This window comes from Drosophila obscura, unplaced genomic scaffold, assembly GCF_018151105.1.
Source record: "Drosophila obscura isolate BZ-5 IFL unplaced genomic scaffold, ASM1815110v1 contig_73, whole genome shotgun sequence".
Taxonomy (NCBI): domain Eukaryota; kingdom Metazoa; phylum Arthropoda; class Insecta; order Diptera; family Drosophilidae; genus Drosophila; species Drosophila obscura.
The window spans coordinates 6847045-6864082 of record NW_024542865.1 but is presented as its reverse complement, the minus strand read 5'-3'; the positions used below and the strand labels follow the sequence as shown (position 1 = coordinate 6864082).

The 17038-nt window shown below is 46.4% G+C and overlaps 2 protein-coding genes across 2 annotated transcripts; both read left to right on the top strand.

Annotated features, from left to right (window-relative positions):
* The first annotated feature begins 7446 nt into the window (after window positions 1-7446).
* Window positions 7447-10207, top strand: LOC111067021 (putative uncharacterized protein DDB_G0271606). The gene is made up of 3 exons (XM_022356032.2): window positions 7447-7458; window positions 7519-7618; window positions 7797-10207. The coding sequence occupies exons 1-3, from the start codon at window positions 7447-7449 to the stop codon at window positions 10205-10207; spliced, it is 2523 nt and encodes an 840-aa protein (XP_022211724.2).
* A 5569-nt stretch (window positions 10208-15776) lies between these two features.
* LOC111067020 (transcription elongation factor SPT5) lies at window positions 15777-16745 on the top strand. The gene is made up of 2 exons (XM_022356031.2): window positions 15777-16235; window positions 16311-16745. Exons 1-2 carry the CDS (start codon window positions 15777-15779, stop codon window positions 16743-16745), a joined length of 894 nt encoding a protein of 297 aa, XP_022211723.2.
* The last annotated feature ends 293 nt before the right edge of the window (window positions 16746-17038 follow it).

Below are 17038 nucleotides of genomic sequence, written 5' to 3'. Positions count from 1 at the left end.
GAAAAAGTAGAGCGAAACAGGAGAGCAACGAAATACAAAGAGAAACAAGAAAAAAAGAGAATTTAAAAAAAGCAGCGACCTTCTTCTGATTTCTGTGCGCCTGGTAACTCAGATTTGAATTTAACGGTTTTCTGCCATTTGAGCGGTGGAAAGTGGAGGCAGGAAATGGGAAAAAGTAGAGCGAAAAAGGAGAGCAACGAAATACAAAGAGAAACGAGAAAAAAAGAGAATTTAAAAAAAGCAGCGACCTTCTGCTGATTTCTGTGCGCCTGGTATCTCAGATTTGAATTTAACGGTTTTCTGCCATTTGAGCGGTGGAAAGTGGAGGCAGAAAATGGGAAAAAGTAGAGCGAAAAAGGAGAGCAACGAAATACAAAGAGAAACGAGAAAAAAAGAGAATTTAAAAAAAGCAGCGACCTTCTGCTGATTTCTGTGCGCCTGGTAACTCAGATTTGAATTTAACGGTTTTATGCCATTTGAGCGGTGGAAAGTGGAGGCAGAAAATGGGAAAAAGTAGAGCGAAAAAGGAGAGCAACGAAATACAAAGAGAAACGAGAAAAAAAGAGAATTTAAAAAAAGCAGCGACCTTCTGCTGATTTCTGTGCGCCTGGTATCTCAGATTTGAATTTAACGGCTTTCTGCCATTTGAGCGGTGGAAAGTGGAGGCAGAAAGTGGGAAAAAGTAGAGCGAAAAAATAGAGCAACGAAATACAAAGAGAAAAAAGAAAAAAAGAGAATTTAAAAAAAGCAGCGACCTTCTGCTGATTTCTGTGCGCCTGGTAACTCAGATTTGAATTCAACGCTTGTATGTCATTTGAGCGGTGGAAAGTGGAGGCAGAAAATGGGAAAAAGTAGAGCGAAAAAGGAGAGCAACGAAATACAAAGAGAAACGAGAAAAAAAGAGAATTAAAAAAAGCAGCGACCTTCTGCTGATTTCTGTGCGCCTGGTATATCAGATTTGAATTTAACGGTTTTCTGCCATTTGAGCGGTGGAAAGTGGAGGCAGAAAGTGGGAAAAAGTAGAGCGAAAAAAGAGAGCAACGAAATACAAAGAGAAACGAGAAAAAAAGAGAATTTAAAAAAAGCAGCGACCTTCTGCTGATTTCTGTGCGCCTGGTATCTCAGATTTGAATTTAACGGTTTTCTGCCATTTGAGCGGTGGAAAGTGGAGGCAGCAAATGGGGAAAAGTAGAGCGAAAAAGAAGAGCAACGAAATACAAAGAGAAACGAGAAAAAAAGAGAATTTAAAGAAAGCAGCGACCTTCTGCTGATTTCTGTGCGCCTGGTATATCAGATTTGAATTTAACGGTTTTCTGCCATTTGAGCGGTGGAAAGTGGAGGCAGAAAGTGGGAAAAAGTAGAGCGAAAAAATAGAGCAACGAAATACAAAGAGAAACGAAAAAAAAAAAAGAATTTAAAAAAAGCAGCGACCTTCTGCTGATTTCTGTGCGCCTGGTATTTCAGATTTGAATTTAACGGTTTTCTGCCATTTGAGCGGTGGGAAATGGAGGCAGAAAGTGGGAAAAAGTAGAGCGAAAAAGGAGAGCAACGAAATACAAAGAGAAACGAGAAAAAAAGAGAATTTAAAAAAAGCAGCGACCTTCTGCTGATTTCTGTGCGCCTGGTATCTCAGATTTGAATTTAACGGTTTTCTGCCATTTGAGCGGTGGAAAGTGGAGGCAGAAAGTGGGAAAAAGTAGAGCGAAAAAATAGAGCAACGAAATACAAAGAGAAACAAGAAAAAAAGAGAATTTAAAAAAAGCAGCGACCTTCTGCTGATTTCTGTGCGCCTGGTATCTCAGATTTGAATTTAACGGTTTTCTGCCATTTGAGCGGTGGAAAGTGGAGGCAGGAAATGGGAAAAAAGTAGAGCGAAAAAGGAGAGCAACGAAATACAAAGAGAAACGAGAAAAAAAGAGAATTTAAAAAAAGCAGCGACCTTCTGCTGATTTCTGTGCGCCTGGTATCTCAGATTTGAATTTAACGGTTTTCTGCCATTTGAGCGGTGGAAAGTGGAGGCAGCAAATGGGAAAAAGTAGAGCGAAAAAGGAGAGCAACGAAATACAAAGAGAAACGAAAAAAAAAGAGAATTTAAAATAAGCAGCGGCCTTCTGCTGATTTCTGTGCGCCTGGTATCTCAGATTTGAATTTAACGGTTTTCTGCCATTTGAGCGGTGGAAAGTGGAGGCAGAAAATGGGAAAAAGTAGAGCGAAAAAGGAGAGCAACGAAATACAAAGAGTAACGAGAAAAAAGAGAATTTAAAAAAAGCAGCGACCTTCTGCTGATTTCTGTGCGCCTGGTATCTCAGATTTGAATTTAACGGTTTTCTGCCATTTGAGCGGTGGAAAGTGGAGGCAGAAAGGGAGAAAAAGTAGAGCGAAAAAAGAGAGCAACGAAATACAAAGAGAAACAAGAAAAAAAGAGAATTTAAAAAAAGCAGCGACCTTCTGCTGATTTCTGTGCGCCTGGTATCTCAGATTTGAATTTAACGGTTTTCTGCCATTTAAGCGGTGGAAAGTGGAGGCAGAAAGTGGGAAAAAGTAGAGCGAAAAAATACAGCAACGAAGTACAAAGAGAAACAAGAAAAAAAGAGAATTTAAAGAAAGCAGTGACCTTCTGCTGATTTCTGTGCGCCTGGTATCTCAGATTTGAATTTAACGGTTTTCTGCCATTTGAGCGGTGGAAAGTGGAGGCAGAAAGTGGGAAAAAGTAGAGCGAAAAAGGAGAGCAACGAAATACAAAGAGAAACGAGAAAAAAAGAGAATTTAAAAAAAGCAGCGACCTTCTGCTGATTTCTGTGCGCCTGGTATCTCAGATTTGAATTTAACGGTTTTCTGCCATTTGAGCGGTGGAAAGTGGAGGCAGAAAGTGGGAAAAAGTAGAGCGAAAAAATAGAGCAACGAAATACAAAGAGAAACAAGAAAAAAAGAGAATTTAAAAAAAGCAGCGACCTTCTGCTGATTTCTGTGCGCCTGGTATCTCAGATTTGAATTTAACGGTTTTCTGCCATTTGAGCGGTGGAAAGTGGAGGCAGCAAATGGGAAAAAGTAGAGCGAAAAAGGAGAGCAACGAAATACAAAGAGAAACGAGAAAAAAGAGAATTTAAAAAAAGCAGCGACCTTCTTCTGATTTCTGTGCGCCTGGTATCTCAGATTTGAATTTAACGGTTTTCTGCCATTTGAGCGGTGAAAAGTGGAGGCAGAAAGTGGGAAAAAAAAGAGCAACGAAATACAAAGAGAAACAAGAAAAAAGAGAATTTAAAAAAAGCAGCGACCTTCTGCTGATTTCTGTGCGCCTGGTATATCAGATTTGAATTTAACGGTTTTCTGCCATTTGAGCGGTGGAAAGTGGAGGCAGGAAATGGGAAAAAGTAGAGCGAAAAAGGAGAGCAACGAAATACAAAGAGAAACAAGAAAAAAAGAGAATTAAAAAAAGCAGCGACCTTCTGCTGATTTCTGTGCGCCTGGTATCTCAGATTTGAATTTAACGGTTTTCTGCCATTTGAGCGGTGAAAAGTGGAGGCAGAAAGTGGGAAAAAATAGAGCAACGAAATACAAAGAGAAACAAGAAAAAAAGAGAATTTAAAAAAAGCAGCGACCTTCTGCTGATTTCTGTGCGCCTGGTATATCAGATTTGAATTTAACGGTTTTCTGCCATTTGAGCGGTGGAAAGTGGAGGCAGGAAATGGGAAAAAGTAGAGCGAAAAAGGAGAGCAACGAAATACAAAGAGAAACAAGAAAAAAAGAGAATTAAAAAAAGCAGCGACCTTCTGCTGATTTCTGTGCGCCTGGTATCTCAGATTTGAATTTAACGGTTTTCTGCCATTTGAGCGGTGGAAAGTGGAGGCAGCAAATGGGAAAAAGTAGAGCGAAAAAGGAGAGCAACGAAACACAAAGAGAAACGAGAAAAAAGAGAATTTAAAAAAAAGCAGCGACCTTCTGCTGATTTCTGTGCGCCTGGTATATCAGATTTTAATTTAACGGTTTTCTGCCATTTGAGCGGTGGAAAGTGGAGGCAGAAAGTGGGAAAAAGTAGAGCGAAAAAATAGAGCAACGAAATACAAAGAGAAACAAGAAAAAAAGAGAATTTAAAATAAGCAGCGACCTTCTGCTGATTTCTGTGCGCCTGGTATCTCAGATTTGAATTTAACGGTTTTCTGCCATTTGAGCGGTGAAAAGTGGAGGCAGAAAGTGGGAAAAAGTAGAGCGAAAAAATAGAGCAACGAAATACAAAGAGAAACAAGAAAAAAAGAGAATTAAAAAAAAGCAGCGACCTTCTGCTGATTTCTGTGCGCCTGGTATCTCAGATTTGAATTTAACGGTTTTCTGCCATTTGAGCGGTGGAAAGTGGAGGCAGAAAGTGGGAAAAAGTAGAGCGAAAAAATAGAGCAACGAAATACAAAGAGAAACAAGAAAAAAAGAGAATTAAAAAAAAGCAGCGACCTTCTGCTGATTTCTGTGCGCCTGGTATCTCAGATTTGAATTTAACCGTTTGAAAGCAAAGATGGGGACGGTCGGTCGGTCTCCTGACTCAACAAGGAGTAGATCCATGTATTCGTATTAAGAATATAGTATTAAAATCGTTGGATTATCACCTAATAGCTGACGTGGATGAATCGATCTGGAGAGTTATCTCTTGCTGCCCTTATTTTGTGCCCCAGCCTAGCCTGATCTTCCGCTATAAAACAGCACCGTTTATTTCGTATTTAAAGATGAGCCCACGTAGCAGACCCAATCTAATCAGATTTTATGTGGGGCATCGGCATCTGTCCGATGGCCGCTTTCACTGACTTCCTTCGACTGCCCATCGAGCGGTGGTGTGGCCCCAGGGGATGTGATTAATTTATGTTTTCTATTATTTTGTACTCTACTCTACTCTCTCTCTCTGTCGCATTTTGGCTAATCTAATTTATGTTATTTTTGCGTCAATTATTTAAATTTTCCAGAGCTACCGTTCCCGATGTAACTCCCAAGGCATCCATCGCGGCTGCGGCTGCGACTGCGGCAACGGCTACGTGGTCCAGCATTTCAGATGCGGTCCAACATATTTGCGGCCCATTATGTGCGACATAAACAAATGTTTTAATAACCAAATTATGCAAAGAGCAGAAGCGAGCGTCTTCAGCATCACCACAACCATCACAACCACCGGCCCAAGAACGCAATGTATTCATTAGCACTGAGCAGGCGGATGAGGCGGAGGCGAAAAGCGCGAAAAAGGAACCCAACCAACAACAAATTGCGGCGAACGTGGCCCAAGAAGTTATTTCATGCTAATGGAAATGCATAAAAAATACATAAATACTCATTAGGCCCGTGTGTGAGTGTGGGTCTGGCTGTCTGTCTGTACGAGGGGGGACGGGGCGGGGGGTCTTACGAAGAAAGTCACCCCGCGACTCGCCGAGGTCATCATCTCATCTCATCTCTCACCTCCGGGGTCAATCTATTAGAAAGTTACTAGGGAAAGTTCTATATTCGGACCGAGTCTAAGAAATCCGTTCTCGGAATTGGCACAATGATCCACTTGTGGCGAAAATAGAAATCGCTGCAAATGCACCATAATTATTTCTTTCTGGGTGAGCGGTGCTTGGGAAGCTCACATGAACTAGTTCTAGCCCGGCGAACAGAGCTCTAATGTTTGCCAAATTTTAAGAGAGTCGATTTTTAATATAATTTTAATTTTAATTTAAGCCCAGAAGACCAAACGTTTTATTTGAATAGAAGATGCCCCATTCAGTTTAAATTCTACTAAGAACGAATGTTTTTATGCACCCAAGTCTGAGTAGCAGATGTCCAATTGGCAACATGAAAGAAGCGGATACTTTTTTCAAACAGAATAAATATTTAATGACTATTTTCATTTATTAATCACATCAAGAATTTAAGTCGGAAGGAACTAGCTCTTCGAACTGCTCTTGGCGGCTATTAAAATTAATATTCATTTTGCCTCAGCCGAATATTTCATGTGAAAGAAAATCATTGGATTTGTATACATATTTTGCTTGGAATTGATTAGTTTTAATTTAAATTTAACATGATAAAGTTCCAATAATATTAATATGGATTTTTTTACACCCAATGAATCTATTAGAAATTGTATGACCAGCAGTATAATGTTTTAAAAAATTACAAAAAAATAACGAAAGTAAAAAAAATTGCACTGAAATAAATTTAGAACATAATATGATATTTTATTATTTTTTGGGCATGGTGCGTTGCGCATTTTGGAGGATTTTTATTCTATATTGCCTAAATATATACCATTCCCGATCTGCATGAGTAGGTGTATTGATATAGAAGTGATAGTATAGAAGTATAGAAGTGAATTTGCAACTCTTTTGTACAAATTGGTCAGATTGGACCACTTGAATTGATAAAGGAACGATCGGTAAAAAAAATTGGTTTTGTAAAAAAAAATTGCTCAATAAATGTTTTCACATAACAATACTTTTCTGAGATCCGTTACTACGGGTTAAAAAATATGCTTAAATTAAATATAATTCTGATTGATTTACACATGTGTAAATAATGTTTAACTTGTGTTTAATTTAAATGTAAAAACTTTAAAATAAATACAGTATATGTACTTAATTGGTAGCAATTTTAATCCATGAAATATATTTAAATCAAATATTTGCGTCAGTTTAGAAGTCGTATCACAAACATAACTGATACATTTTTCGCTCAAAATGTGGCTATAGAGCCACATAAATGGAAAGCCTCACAAGAGGCCATAAAACGATGGGTTATTTAGTGTAACTTAAGTGGATTGGAAAGAGCTGTGCCCATTTACTTGTTTACAACTAAGTGGCACAACAATTAAGCCAAATTAATTCACAATATTTCGATAGTGTCGCATTCCCATCGCGCCCAGCCCGAACTAGTTCTTTGAATTATTGTTGAGTCTAATCACGGTTTCCAGATGATTATCCGAAGCTAAAAAGATGGCCCCCGATCGACCTGCGACCTGCGGTCAACAAACGACAAATTGATTTACAGCCCCCAGCTGGCCCGCGGAGAGAGCTCCGTTCGTTCGTTCGTCCGTTCGTTCGTGCCGTCCAAGAGCTTTGGCGCTGCTCTCCCACCACTCCACGGGAGACTGTTCAGTGGCTCTCCCGCTCTACCGCTCAACCGCTCTGCCGCGTGCCAGCGGTTTTTGGCTTTCAGCGCTTTTTGGCTCTTTTGGCAATAAGTGATTCTAGACGGCACATAAAAAGCTCGGGTCAGCGCGCACGCTCAAACAGTTCAGCAAAAGATACGTCTGTCTGTGGACCCCAACGAGGCGAGCGAACGAACCCCAAAGATACCTCAAATATCTAACTCCAGTGTGTGTGTGTGTGTGCGTGAGAGTGTGTGCATGTGACTGACAAGAACCAGAACAAACGCAGCGACAACTACAGAGACAGAGACAGATACAGCGACAGTTACAGCGACAGTTACAGAGACATGGCCAAGATCGTGCTGTGCCTGTGCCTGGCCCTGGCCCTGGCTATGTCCCAGGCCCAGCCCCAGGCCCAGTCCCAGCCACAGCCACAGGCTGCGGTTCAGACCGTCACCGAGGCGCCCGTGTTGGTGGAGCAGTCCACCGAGTCCCCCATAGCGGATATGGCCCTGATTGGTAGGCAATGAGCATCCCCACAGCCGCATCCCCGAACCAACTAATTTTTTTTCCCCTCTGTGTTTTTTTCTTCCCAAATTTTTTTCATGTGCCAAAAAACCAAAACCTTGTGAATGTTTTTTTTGTTGTTGTTTGTTGCTTGATCTTTTTTTTGCTGTGATTATGAAAATGTGCACAGAGGATGCACCCATGGCGCCAAAGAGCCCCACGGAGAAGCCGCCGGTGGCTGTGGAGGTCGTGGAGCAGCCGCAGCAGCAGCTGCAGCAGCCCAAGGCCGAGGAGAAGGCCGCCGTTCAGCCCCACACAGTGGCGGACTTCATCATCCATCCACTGATCGCGTTCAAGCCACGGCAGTCGGCGCTCGATGAGCTGCAGGGCAAACAGGCGAATACCGGCGGCAGTTCCTCCCCCGCCTCGCCGGGCACCTGGCTGTTTGGCATGAATCCCGCCCAGGGTCTGGGCTCCTCCTTCTCCACGCTGGCTGGCTCCGTGTCCGGCTGGTTCAACGATCGCCTGGCCGCCGCCGGCCAGCAGCTGCCCGGCCTGGTGGACACACCCGTGCGGGAGTCCACCACCACCAGCAGCACCACCAGCTCCACAACGACTCAGCGTCCCGATGTTGTGGTCCGTCTCCAGCAGCGTCCGCAGCGGGGACAGCGTCCAGCCAATGGCAATGGCAACCGGAATGGCAATGGCAATGGCAATGGCAATCGTCGCCAGCGTCCCAATCGTTTCAACGATCGGCCCAACAACAGCAACAACAATCGGCTGGACGACTCGTTCGAGGATGACTACTACGACGAGGATGACTACTTCCAGGGCAACCGCTTCGACGAGGAGTTCGACGACGAGGAGGCCGATGACTTGGCCCTCAACGACGAGCAGTCCCTGGAGCAGTTCGAAGATGAGGACGAGCAGTCCGTCGAGCAGCAGCAGCAGAAGCGTCGCCCCCAGCAGCAGAAGCCGCGCCGCAAGCAGCAATCGCAGCAGGTCAGCTCTCAGCGCAAGAAGGTCACCCAGCAGGAGTCAGTGGCTCCTGCCCCAACGAAGCGTCGCCAGCAGCAGGCACAGAGCAAGCCCCAGCAGCAGCAGCAGCAGCAGCAGGAGGATGATGATGAGGAGGCCGAGGATGATGATGAGGAGGAGGAGAACGACAACGAAAACGATAGCGATAGCGAGAACGAGAACCAGAGTGTGGACGATGACAGCGAGGAACAGTTTGTGGCAGTGCCAGAGCCGGCATTGTTCGGTCAGTCGGGCACGCGTCGCTCCCAGAACCAGCCCAACTTCATTCAGCGCGGCCAGCAGAGCCTGATCAGCCAGATCCGGCAGTTCACCCGTGGCCAGAGCCCCGGCGAGCTGGGCACCGTGCTCCGACGCACCTCCCAGTCGGGCGGTGGCTCCGCCGGTGGGTCCCTGAAGGCGCGTCGGCCCCAGCAGACGACACTGCTCGTCAACCGCAACGGACAGACGGTGTACGTGGCCCCAGAGCTGCTGAATCTCGGCGCCGCCTACCCGTACGCCTACGTGCCCAGCCAGGCCAAGAAGCAGCGCGTGCCCGTGGGCGCCTACCCCCAGCCGCCGCTCACCGTGCCCATCCGGCGGCAGGGACGGCCCACGCAGTACATCACCATTCCGTGGAGCCAGCTGGGTCTGTCGCCGCCCGAGCAGCAGTCGATGGTCTCCCTGGCCGAGGGCATCCAGGCCCAGCCGCTGATCCTCAACATTCCCCAGAGCGCCATCAATCCGGTGCGTGGCTCAGCATCCGCCACCCAGCAGCAGCAGCAGCAGCAGCAGCAGAAGAGGAAGAAGCGTCCCCAGCTGACGGCGTCGGCGGTGCCCCTGCTGGCCGAAGCCTCGCTGATGGACATCTTCCAGCCACCCCAGATCCCGCCCTCCCGCACCGGCTCCACCAACAAGCCCATCGCCAACCAGCCCGTGCTCATCGCCGCCAAGCCCGTGAAGGCCGCCGGCAACTCCGGAGCCGCTCTCCTGCCCACCCGCATCCGTCCGGGCACCATCGTGGAGAAGGCGCCCGCCGTCGAGGCCATGGCCAGCGAGATGCAGCCAGCGAGCGTGGAGGCCGGCGAGCAGAAGCAGAAGGAGAAGGAGATGATGGTGCCGCTGGCCGTTTCCACGGAGGTGCCCCTGGCTGGCGCTCAGGCCAGTCAGGACCAGGAATTCATCCTTGTCGGCGATGACGATGAGCCGGGTCTGACGCGCCATGTGCAGCCCGCCTACGGAGATGCCCGCTATGTGGCCTATGGCGACTTCCATCCCTACTTCGATCTGCTGCACCAGAACCGTCGCTTTGCCCTGCGCAAGAGCGGACGCTCCCTGGAACCACAGACCGAGCAGAAGTTGGTTGAGCAGGCTGCCAAGGGGGAGCAAACGAAAGAGGAGCCCATCAAGGAGGTAGCCAAGGAGGAGCCAGCCAAGGAGGTAGCCAAGGAGGAGCCCATCAAGGAGGTAGCCAAGGAGGAGCCAGCCAAGGAGCAAGAGCAACCAGCAAAGCAGGAGGAGCAGCTCCCAAAGGAGGAACCGAAAGCCGAGTCCGTCGCATCCGATAAAGTCTCCGTCTCCGAATAATTGTAGCGTTACGAGAAACGAAAAGACCTAAGAATGAATCAAGAAATGAATAATGAATAATGAACAACAAAAAAAAAAAAAGAAGAAAAATAATCAACCCAAAAAGCGATTTTCAATCCACGTGAAACTTCAAAACGAAAAACCAAAAGAAATAAATTTTTTTCTATTTTTTTTTGCGTGTGTTGTTGCCTGAGAAAAAGCCCAAGTCGTAGAGCCCGCCGCCCCAAAGAGATCTGAGAGAAGAGAGAAATTGATTAGCATAATTTCAGGTATTTTGTGTTCTTTTTGTTTTGTTTTTGTGTTTTGCCAGTTGAAAGTTCAAGCCGAATCGGGGCCAGGGCATTGTGTTGTTGCTACTCTTTGCGAAGTCGCTCCAATGGATTGCGATGTGTGATAGTCGCGTCAAGTGCGTTGACCCTGCGCATAGAAGACGCCAAAAATGTAGATAACAAAACGATAACGATCCCCATCCCATTCCCCACATTAATATTAATGGGGCTCGGCTTGGCCCGTGCGCTTTGACCGATTTATATTTTGTGTTTTCATTCTTTATTCTTCACCTTTTTTTTTTGTTGTGTTCGTTCTTTATTGAACGTAATTAATTCCATAATTAATATTGGCTTGGAACGAAAGGAGAAAGACCTCGCTGGAAAGGTCATGCATAATTAATCCGATAGATCTATTCACTATGCGATTTATGCACAGATTAATGCCGTTAACCAAGCGATGTGATGGGATGTGATGGCATAACGGTAGGGTAGGCCGTGTGGGTACAGTTGCGCGCAGCCAAACGCTGAGTTTGGCTTTCACAGCGCAGCAGCGCAAATAATTCTTTTAAGCTGCTTTTGGGGAGTAAAGTGTCATAGCAGCCAGCTAGGTGATATAGGATATCTGGCAGCCAATTTCGCAGCATTGAAAGCTTTGAGCGAAGGAGCGAAGGCCATGAAGATCGAAGGGAAGAGCTTTGAATAGAGAAAATAATTTGCGCAGAAAAGTTCAGTGCAAGCTTTAGCTCAGGAATACTTCAGGCAGTTGGGCAGTGGCAATATCGACTTGGCTTCCAGGCCCAGCACACACACACACACACACACACACACACACACACACACACACATACATAAGAAATTCTTTTGCAGCTCTGCTCACCGTTCACACCAATCATGATGAACGAGCCCCGAGGGCAGCATTTAGCCCTCTGCCGGGACCGATCCGAGACTCGAGCATGGCCCCCCCTCGGGCATGCACACTCAGTGCTGGATCGGAATTTGCATAATCATGCTACGCCTGTTGAGGCGGCAATCATTGGGACAGTATTAGGCCAACATGCGAGCTCTTGAAGAGCTTCGATCTGCGCAGCCGAAGCCGAAGCGAGGCCCATAAAAGAGCGTTGACAACATTATTCCATTCGTCACAGAGGGCGACTGGCCGAGGGCTGGGGGGTCATTATCTCTCGGTAAATTAATAATTCTATCCCAAAAGAAACAAAACCAACAAACAAAAAAAAATAGGGGTGAACGCTCAGCCAAGTGGTCGGTCGGTCGGTCGGGCGGTTGCTGGAACATTATTTCCAATTTCGAATTTGGAATTTGAAATCTCATAAAGAAATTCAGCGAGCCGCCTAACAGTAAACATTCATTCTAATTCATATTCAGATTGAGATTCATGCATGTGCAGATATATGTAGATATAAATTCGGATTCGGATTCCCCAACGAAGAGGTCACCATCCAAATTGGTTTTCCATAATTAATTCCCGATGCTGTGCGAAAAGAACCCGCTTTGAGTCTCTGTCGCTGTCGCTGTCGCTGGCTCTGACTCTGACTCTGGCCCGGGCGGCGTCCATTGAACTTTCAACTTTCTGCGCGGTCCGCAGCATCGACTGCGACCCCATCATCGGCATCGGCATCGGCTTCGACTTGCCCTGCCCAAAATGTTGGGCCATAACTAAGGCTTTAATCAATTTATTAGCCATTTGGCAGAGCCGGACAGCAGCTTTCTTTGTGCCGTTTCTTTTTGCATATGCTTCGGCCCGTCCCAGGCAGACGACTATTGGCCGCTGTGACCCCGAGACCCGACCCCACACATTCATATGGAAATTAACTCCAATTCACCTCACCGCTGCCCGTTCGCATTAGAAATTTCTAAGATGCGGCAGTTTTCTCCGACGACTGTTGCCAAGCGGATTTGGCTGAGCCCAGCAGCCAAAATGAATCCGTTCTATGCCATTTCAGGAATGTCTCTCAATTGAAGGCTGAATAAAATATATTTCGATCAAATATTCTGCTTGTGCGGTTTAATTTTGGGCAGGGCTGTGGCTGGGGTGCCGCGAAATTGGCGATTAGCTTACAGATCGGATGGTCCAACAATTCTACAAAGTGGAAGACAAACATGAATCTGTTTTCAGCACTCATGGAGGTTAATTAGGATATTTCTTTTGTATTCCTGTTCCTATTCTTAGATCAAGTGCCAGAGTCCAGCCAGATTAATTATGCTTATGCGAGAAGCAAATACGCAGTTGAAATATTAAATATTCATATAGTTCAACGGTGTAGAATAATGCCAAGAGATCGCTTCTGCGACGCCCTTCCGCCTCGGCTGGCAGTAGGAGGAATAACCCCAGAAATAACCTCAGCTGATTGATTTCCCATCGTAGAACCCTCATCGTTATTCAAAGTGCATATTTTGATATGAATGGCGGATGATTTAAGGTCACTCTCATACGTGATAACAGCCCGAAGAAGCTGCTGCCACTGCGAGTATGTTGGTTAAGTCTCCGCCTCAAAAATAAACATAAATTTATTGCACAGACCCACAAAGAACATGAAGCGATGCGGGGCATCAATCCATACGTATTTTGCGGCTCTGAATGGGAATTCCAGGTCAATTAATGATCTGGTTTTGAGGGAAAATATGCAGAAAAACACAGGCATAGATATTCAATAAACTTGCGATGAAAACCTCAGGTAAGTCACAAAATCACCTCTTCCTAAGTTCGTTTTTTATGCTTTCAGCTTACTTAAGAGCCTCAAAAGAGTTCGGAGTGGCACCCCTGGAAGTTAGTTGGAGACAATTGACAATACGGATGCTTGACACGAGACCAGAAGATCGGCAGACTTGGCCTGTTGCTGGCCTGCAGCTCAGAATTTGGGCTCCCAATCCTCTAGACTAGCCACAACCAGTGCCCATGCCCATGCCCGTACCCATGCCCATGCAGATGATGATGAATCCTCGGATCTGGCATTTCCCGGCCAGCACCAAGCTGATCCAAATTGGGGGAATGTGAGGGGAAGCCATTACCTTGCAAATCTCTTAGTCTTAGCTAATCGGAGCTACTCTTATTTTTTTTAAATACTTTTTATTGTAATCAAGATTATAATATATCGAAAATAAATAAAATACAAGAAATATTTAAGTGCTTCACAGAGTGTGCATCTACGACTATTAAAATCTTGATCTGTGAGTATAAAATAAAATCAAACCATCGTTTTATTGAAGTGCAAGGTATATTCGCATTCCAAAAGCTATCTGCAGTTGTATCCCTTGTTGGGTTCATTGCATGGGAAACGGGAGTCTGAGGCTGACAGCCCAAATTATGCTGAAGATACAGATCTATTGGTGGCCCAACTTGAAGGGAACATAGCGTCTCAGGTCTGGTCAATAAATACACAAAATCAACACAGTTTCCATTCTATAACCGTGCAAAAATATATTTTAAAAAAGTTTAAAAAAATTGATTTAATGAGCGGTAATGGATTTCTGCCATCTTTTATATGCTGGAAAGTTTTTTGTATCGCTGCTCTAAAGACAGAAAACAAAATGAAGCTTATCTACAAGAATTTGTCGAGCAAAAACCACAATGAAAACTCTTTAAGCCCCTTTGTCACTGAATAGAACCATCAATACACTAAACAAAAGCAGACGTACATGCATAGATAATATACGAGCATATGTACACATCTATTCGGTTCACGTTACCGTCAGTATTTGGCCTGCCCTTTGATAGAGACCATCACGAATACTTAATTCTCCCATTGAGGGCCTCAGGGGCAATGGAATTCACTCCACAGATTATAATTAGTGCAAATATCTCACATTGCGGTGCATTTCAATCAGGAAGTGTCCGAGATACGAGTACCTGCAGATCTGTAGCGTCGGATCTGATCTGTACGAGTCAGCCGATTGGGAACGAAACCCCAGGCAGCAGCGCCAAAACATAGGATTCTGCCCCGTGCTACAGAGTGATATATAATACACACCTATCAGCAGCCATTCAGCAGCCATTCAACAGTCCATCTAAGCCCTTTGGAGACGCTCAATTGTCGAATGTTTTGCGACTAATCTTAGGGTGTCCATAAACCCATTGGCACTCTTGGTCCCTATATTTTTGCTTTGTCTCGGATCATTTTCGATCGCTTTTTCTGGCTATTCCTGCCGGTCTCCGGTAATTTCTCTTCTTTTGTATAAGCCATGATTGCAGGTCTCCTCCCTTAAAGCCTCCCCCCTGGCTGGAGCCAGCTGTGGCTGGGCTAACTTTGGAAAAAATAATTCATAATTCAAATAACAATAACAATGAGGGGCTATCAATCAGCGGAGGGAGGTTTCTGCTTGGCAGTCGCTCGCAAGGGGGTCACGGTAGCCACACGAGCAGCGTGCGAACACTTGGCGGCACATCTTGGCCATCTTGGCTTCGTGTCTCTGGAATTTGTGGTGTGGTAACCCAGGGGGTTGGGGGGCAGAGCAGCGAGAGAGCACTCTTGAGCAGTATATGATCGGTGGCCTGGGCTGGTGCCCCAGCAGTTTCACATGCGTCGCTGACCTGGGCAGCAGGTCCATGACTCGGCCCATTGATTGGGGAGGCTCTCATGGCTTGTGGCTTGTGGCTTTGGGCTTGTGGCTTTGGGCAACTCTATTCTTGGATCTTGTGTCTTGGATTTCTATCGTCATTTCTATCGGTGCGTGTCTCTGATTGTTTTGTCATTAGCATGACGCTGGAGTTGTGGCTGTAGCTGTAGCTGTGGCTCTGGCTCTGGCTTTAGCCCGTGGGTTCATCGGCGCGGATTTGGGTCTCTGGTCATTTGACTTCAACTTTTGCTTATTTATTCAGCTCGAGCCGCAGCTCTTTCTTTTGTTTTGGGGTCACTGAACCACATTTATACCCATCCACCAAATATTTTCAATCTTTTCTTTTCCTATTCTCGTTTTATTTTTCTTTTTTTTTTTTTCTTTTTTTTTTGTGCTGGTCAAATTTCGCCACTTGAAATTATGCCGACATCGACCGCAATTATGCCCAATTCTGAATATTCAGAATATTCTGATTCCATCTCCATCTCCATCTTTCTCTTCTCTTCGCTCTCTCCTATTCCAGAGGCCAGAAGAGTTCTTTCGGCCGGCGGCCAGAACTTTTTCGCATAAAAACCTAATGCCATCGCAGCGAGCTGTACAGTTCTCTGGAACTTTGCTTACAATTAGGACCCATCCCATCCCAACCCAACCCAACCCACACACACAATTGCTGATCTGCCACTGAGGATCGCCCACGCCTTCCACCGCCACTTGCACATCCACGCAAAATGTCCAAGTGTCTTCTCGCCGCTCTCTTCGCACTGAGCTGCCTGCTGGCCTTGGCCCTCGCCGAGCCACGCCTCCAGCAGCGCCAGCTCCTCCGCCAACAGCAACAGCAGCAGCAGCAGCAGCATCCGTACTTATTCCTGTCCATACCCAGGGGTCTGCCCAATGCTGGTGCCGTTGTCAAGGGCTTTGAGATTGTTGAGGAGGCCGATGACGATGACAACGACGACGACGATGCTGTGCAGCCTGTGCCCCAGGACGATGATGACAATGACGATGATGAGGAGCAGCAGCAGCAGCTCAGCGACGATGATGAGGATGAGCTGGAGCACCAGCTGGGCCTCAACTTTGCCCGCCACGGCCAGCTGGTTCTCCTGAACAGCCAGAACCAGAACCAGAAGCAGAACAAGAACAACTTCCAGGAGGACGAGGATCTCGAGGACGATGAGGACGATGAGCCTGTCCAGGCGCTGGCCAATCTCCGCAAGACGCCCAGCCACAGCCTCAACGGCCAGCAGCTGCTGAAGAACGCCAAGCCCACCCAAATGGTGATCCCACGGGATCAGGCTGGTGCCATCATGGTGCCCGACGGCATCATCGAGATCGAGGGCCAGAGCGTCATCGATGAGAAGACTGGCAAGGCCGCCCTTCTCGTGCCCCGTGCCGCACTCGATGCCATTCCCGACGGCGCCGTTGTTGCCCTTATGGAGCGCTCCGCCGCCTCCGACACCGACTCCGATGCCGTTGAGGAAGAGCGCGCCAATCGCGTCGTTGTGCGCCGCCGCAAGAATAACGGACGTCGCAATGTGCGCCGTCGCGGCTCCAACGGACAGCGTCGTCGTCGTCGTGGCGGCAACCAGAGACGCCGCACCGGTGGCAACCGTCGCCGCAACGTTCGTGTTGTCCGTCCCAGTGGCAACCGGCAGCGCGGCCAGCGCCGCCGCGGCGGTCAGGTCGTCCTGCAGGGCTAAGGACGCCTTTAGATCGATCCATCCCTTCTCCGACGATCACCGTCTCTATAGTATTATAGTTAAGAGCTAAGCCGAACCCCTGCACCTGCAACTGCAACTGCACCCGACCAGAAATATGCGAACAAAATTGATTACGAAATAAAATGTGATATGAAAATAATTGTTGTTTATTTATTTATTATTTATTTATTTAATAGCTTACTACAAGGCTTAAGCCTTGATGATTATTTTTTATTTTATTATTTATTTATTTATTTTTTATATATTTAATAGGCTTTTTATAAGGCTTAGAC

Bases quoted from the DNA above. Each gene is read 5' to 3' on its own strand.
- LOC111067021 (XM_022356032.2), top strand. The intron at 7,619-7,796 runs GTAGGCAATGAG...AAATGTGCACAG, and splicing joins AGCGGATATGGCCCTGATTG to AGGATGCACCCATGGCGCCA.
- LOC111067020 (XM_022356031.2), top strand. From the start codon at position 15,777: ATGTCCAAGTGTCTTCTCGCCGCTCTCTTCGCACTGAGCTGCCTGCTG. The intron at 16,236-16,310 runs GTCCAGGCGCTG...AAGAACGCCAAG, and splicing joins ACGATGAGGACGATGAGCCT to CCCACCCAAATGGTGATCCC.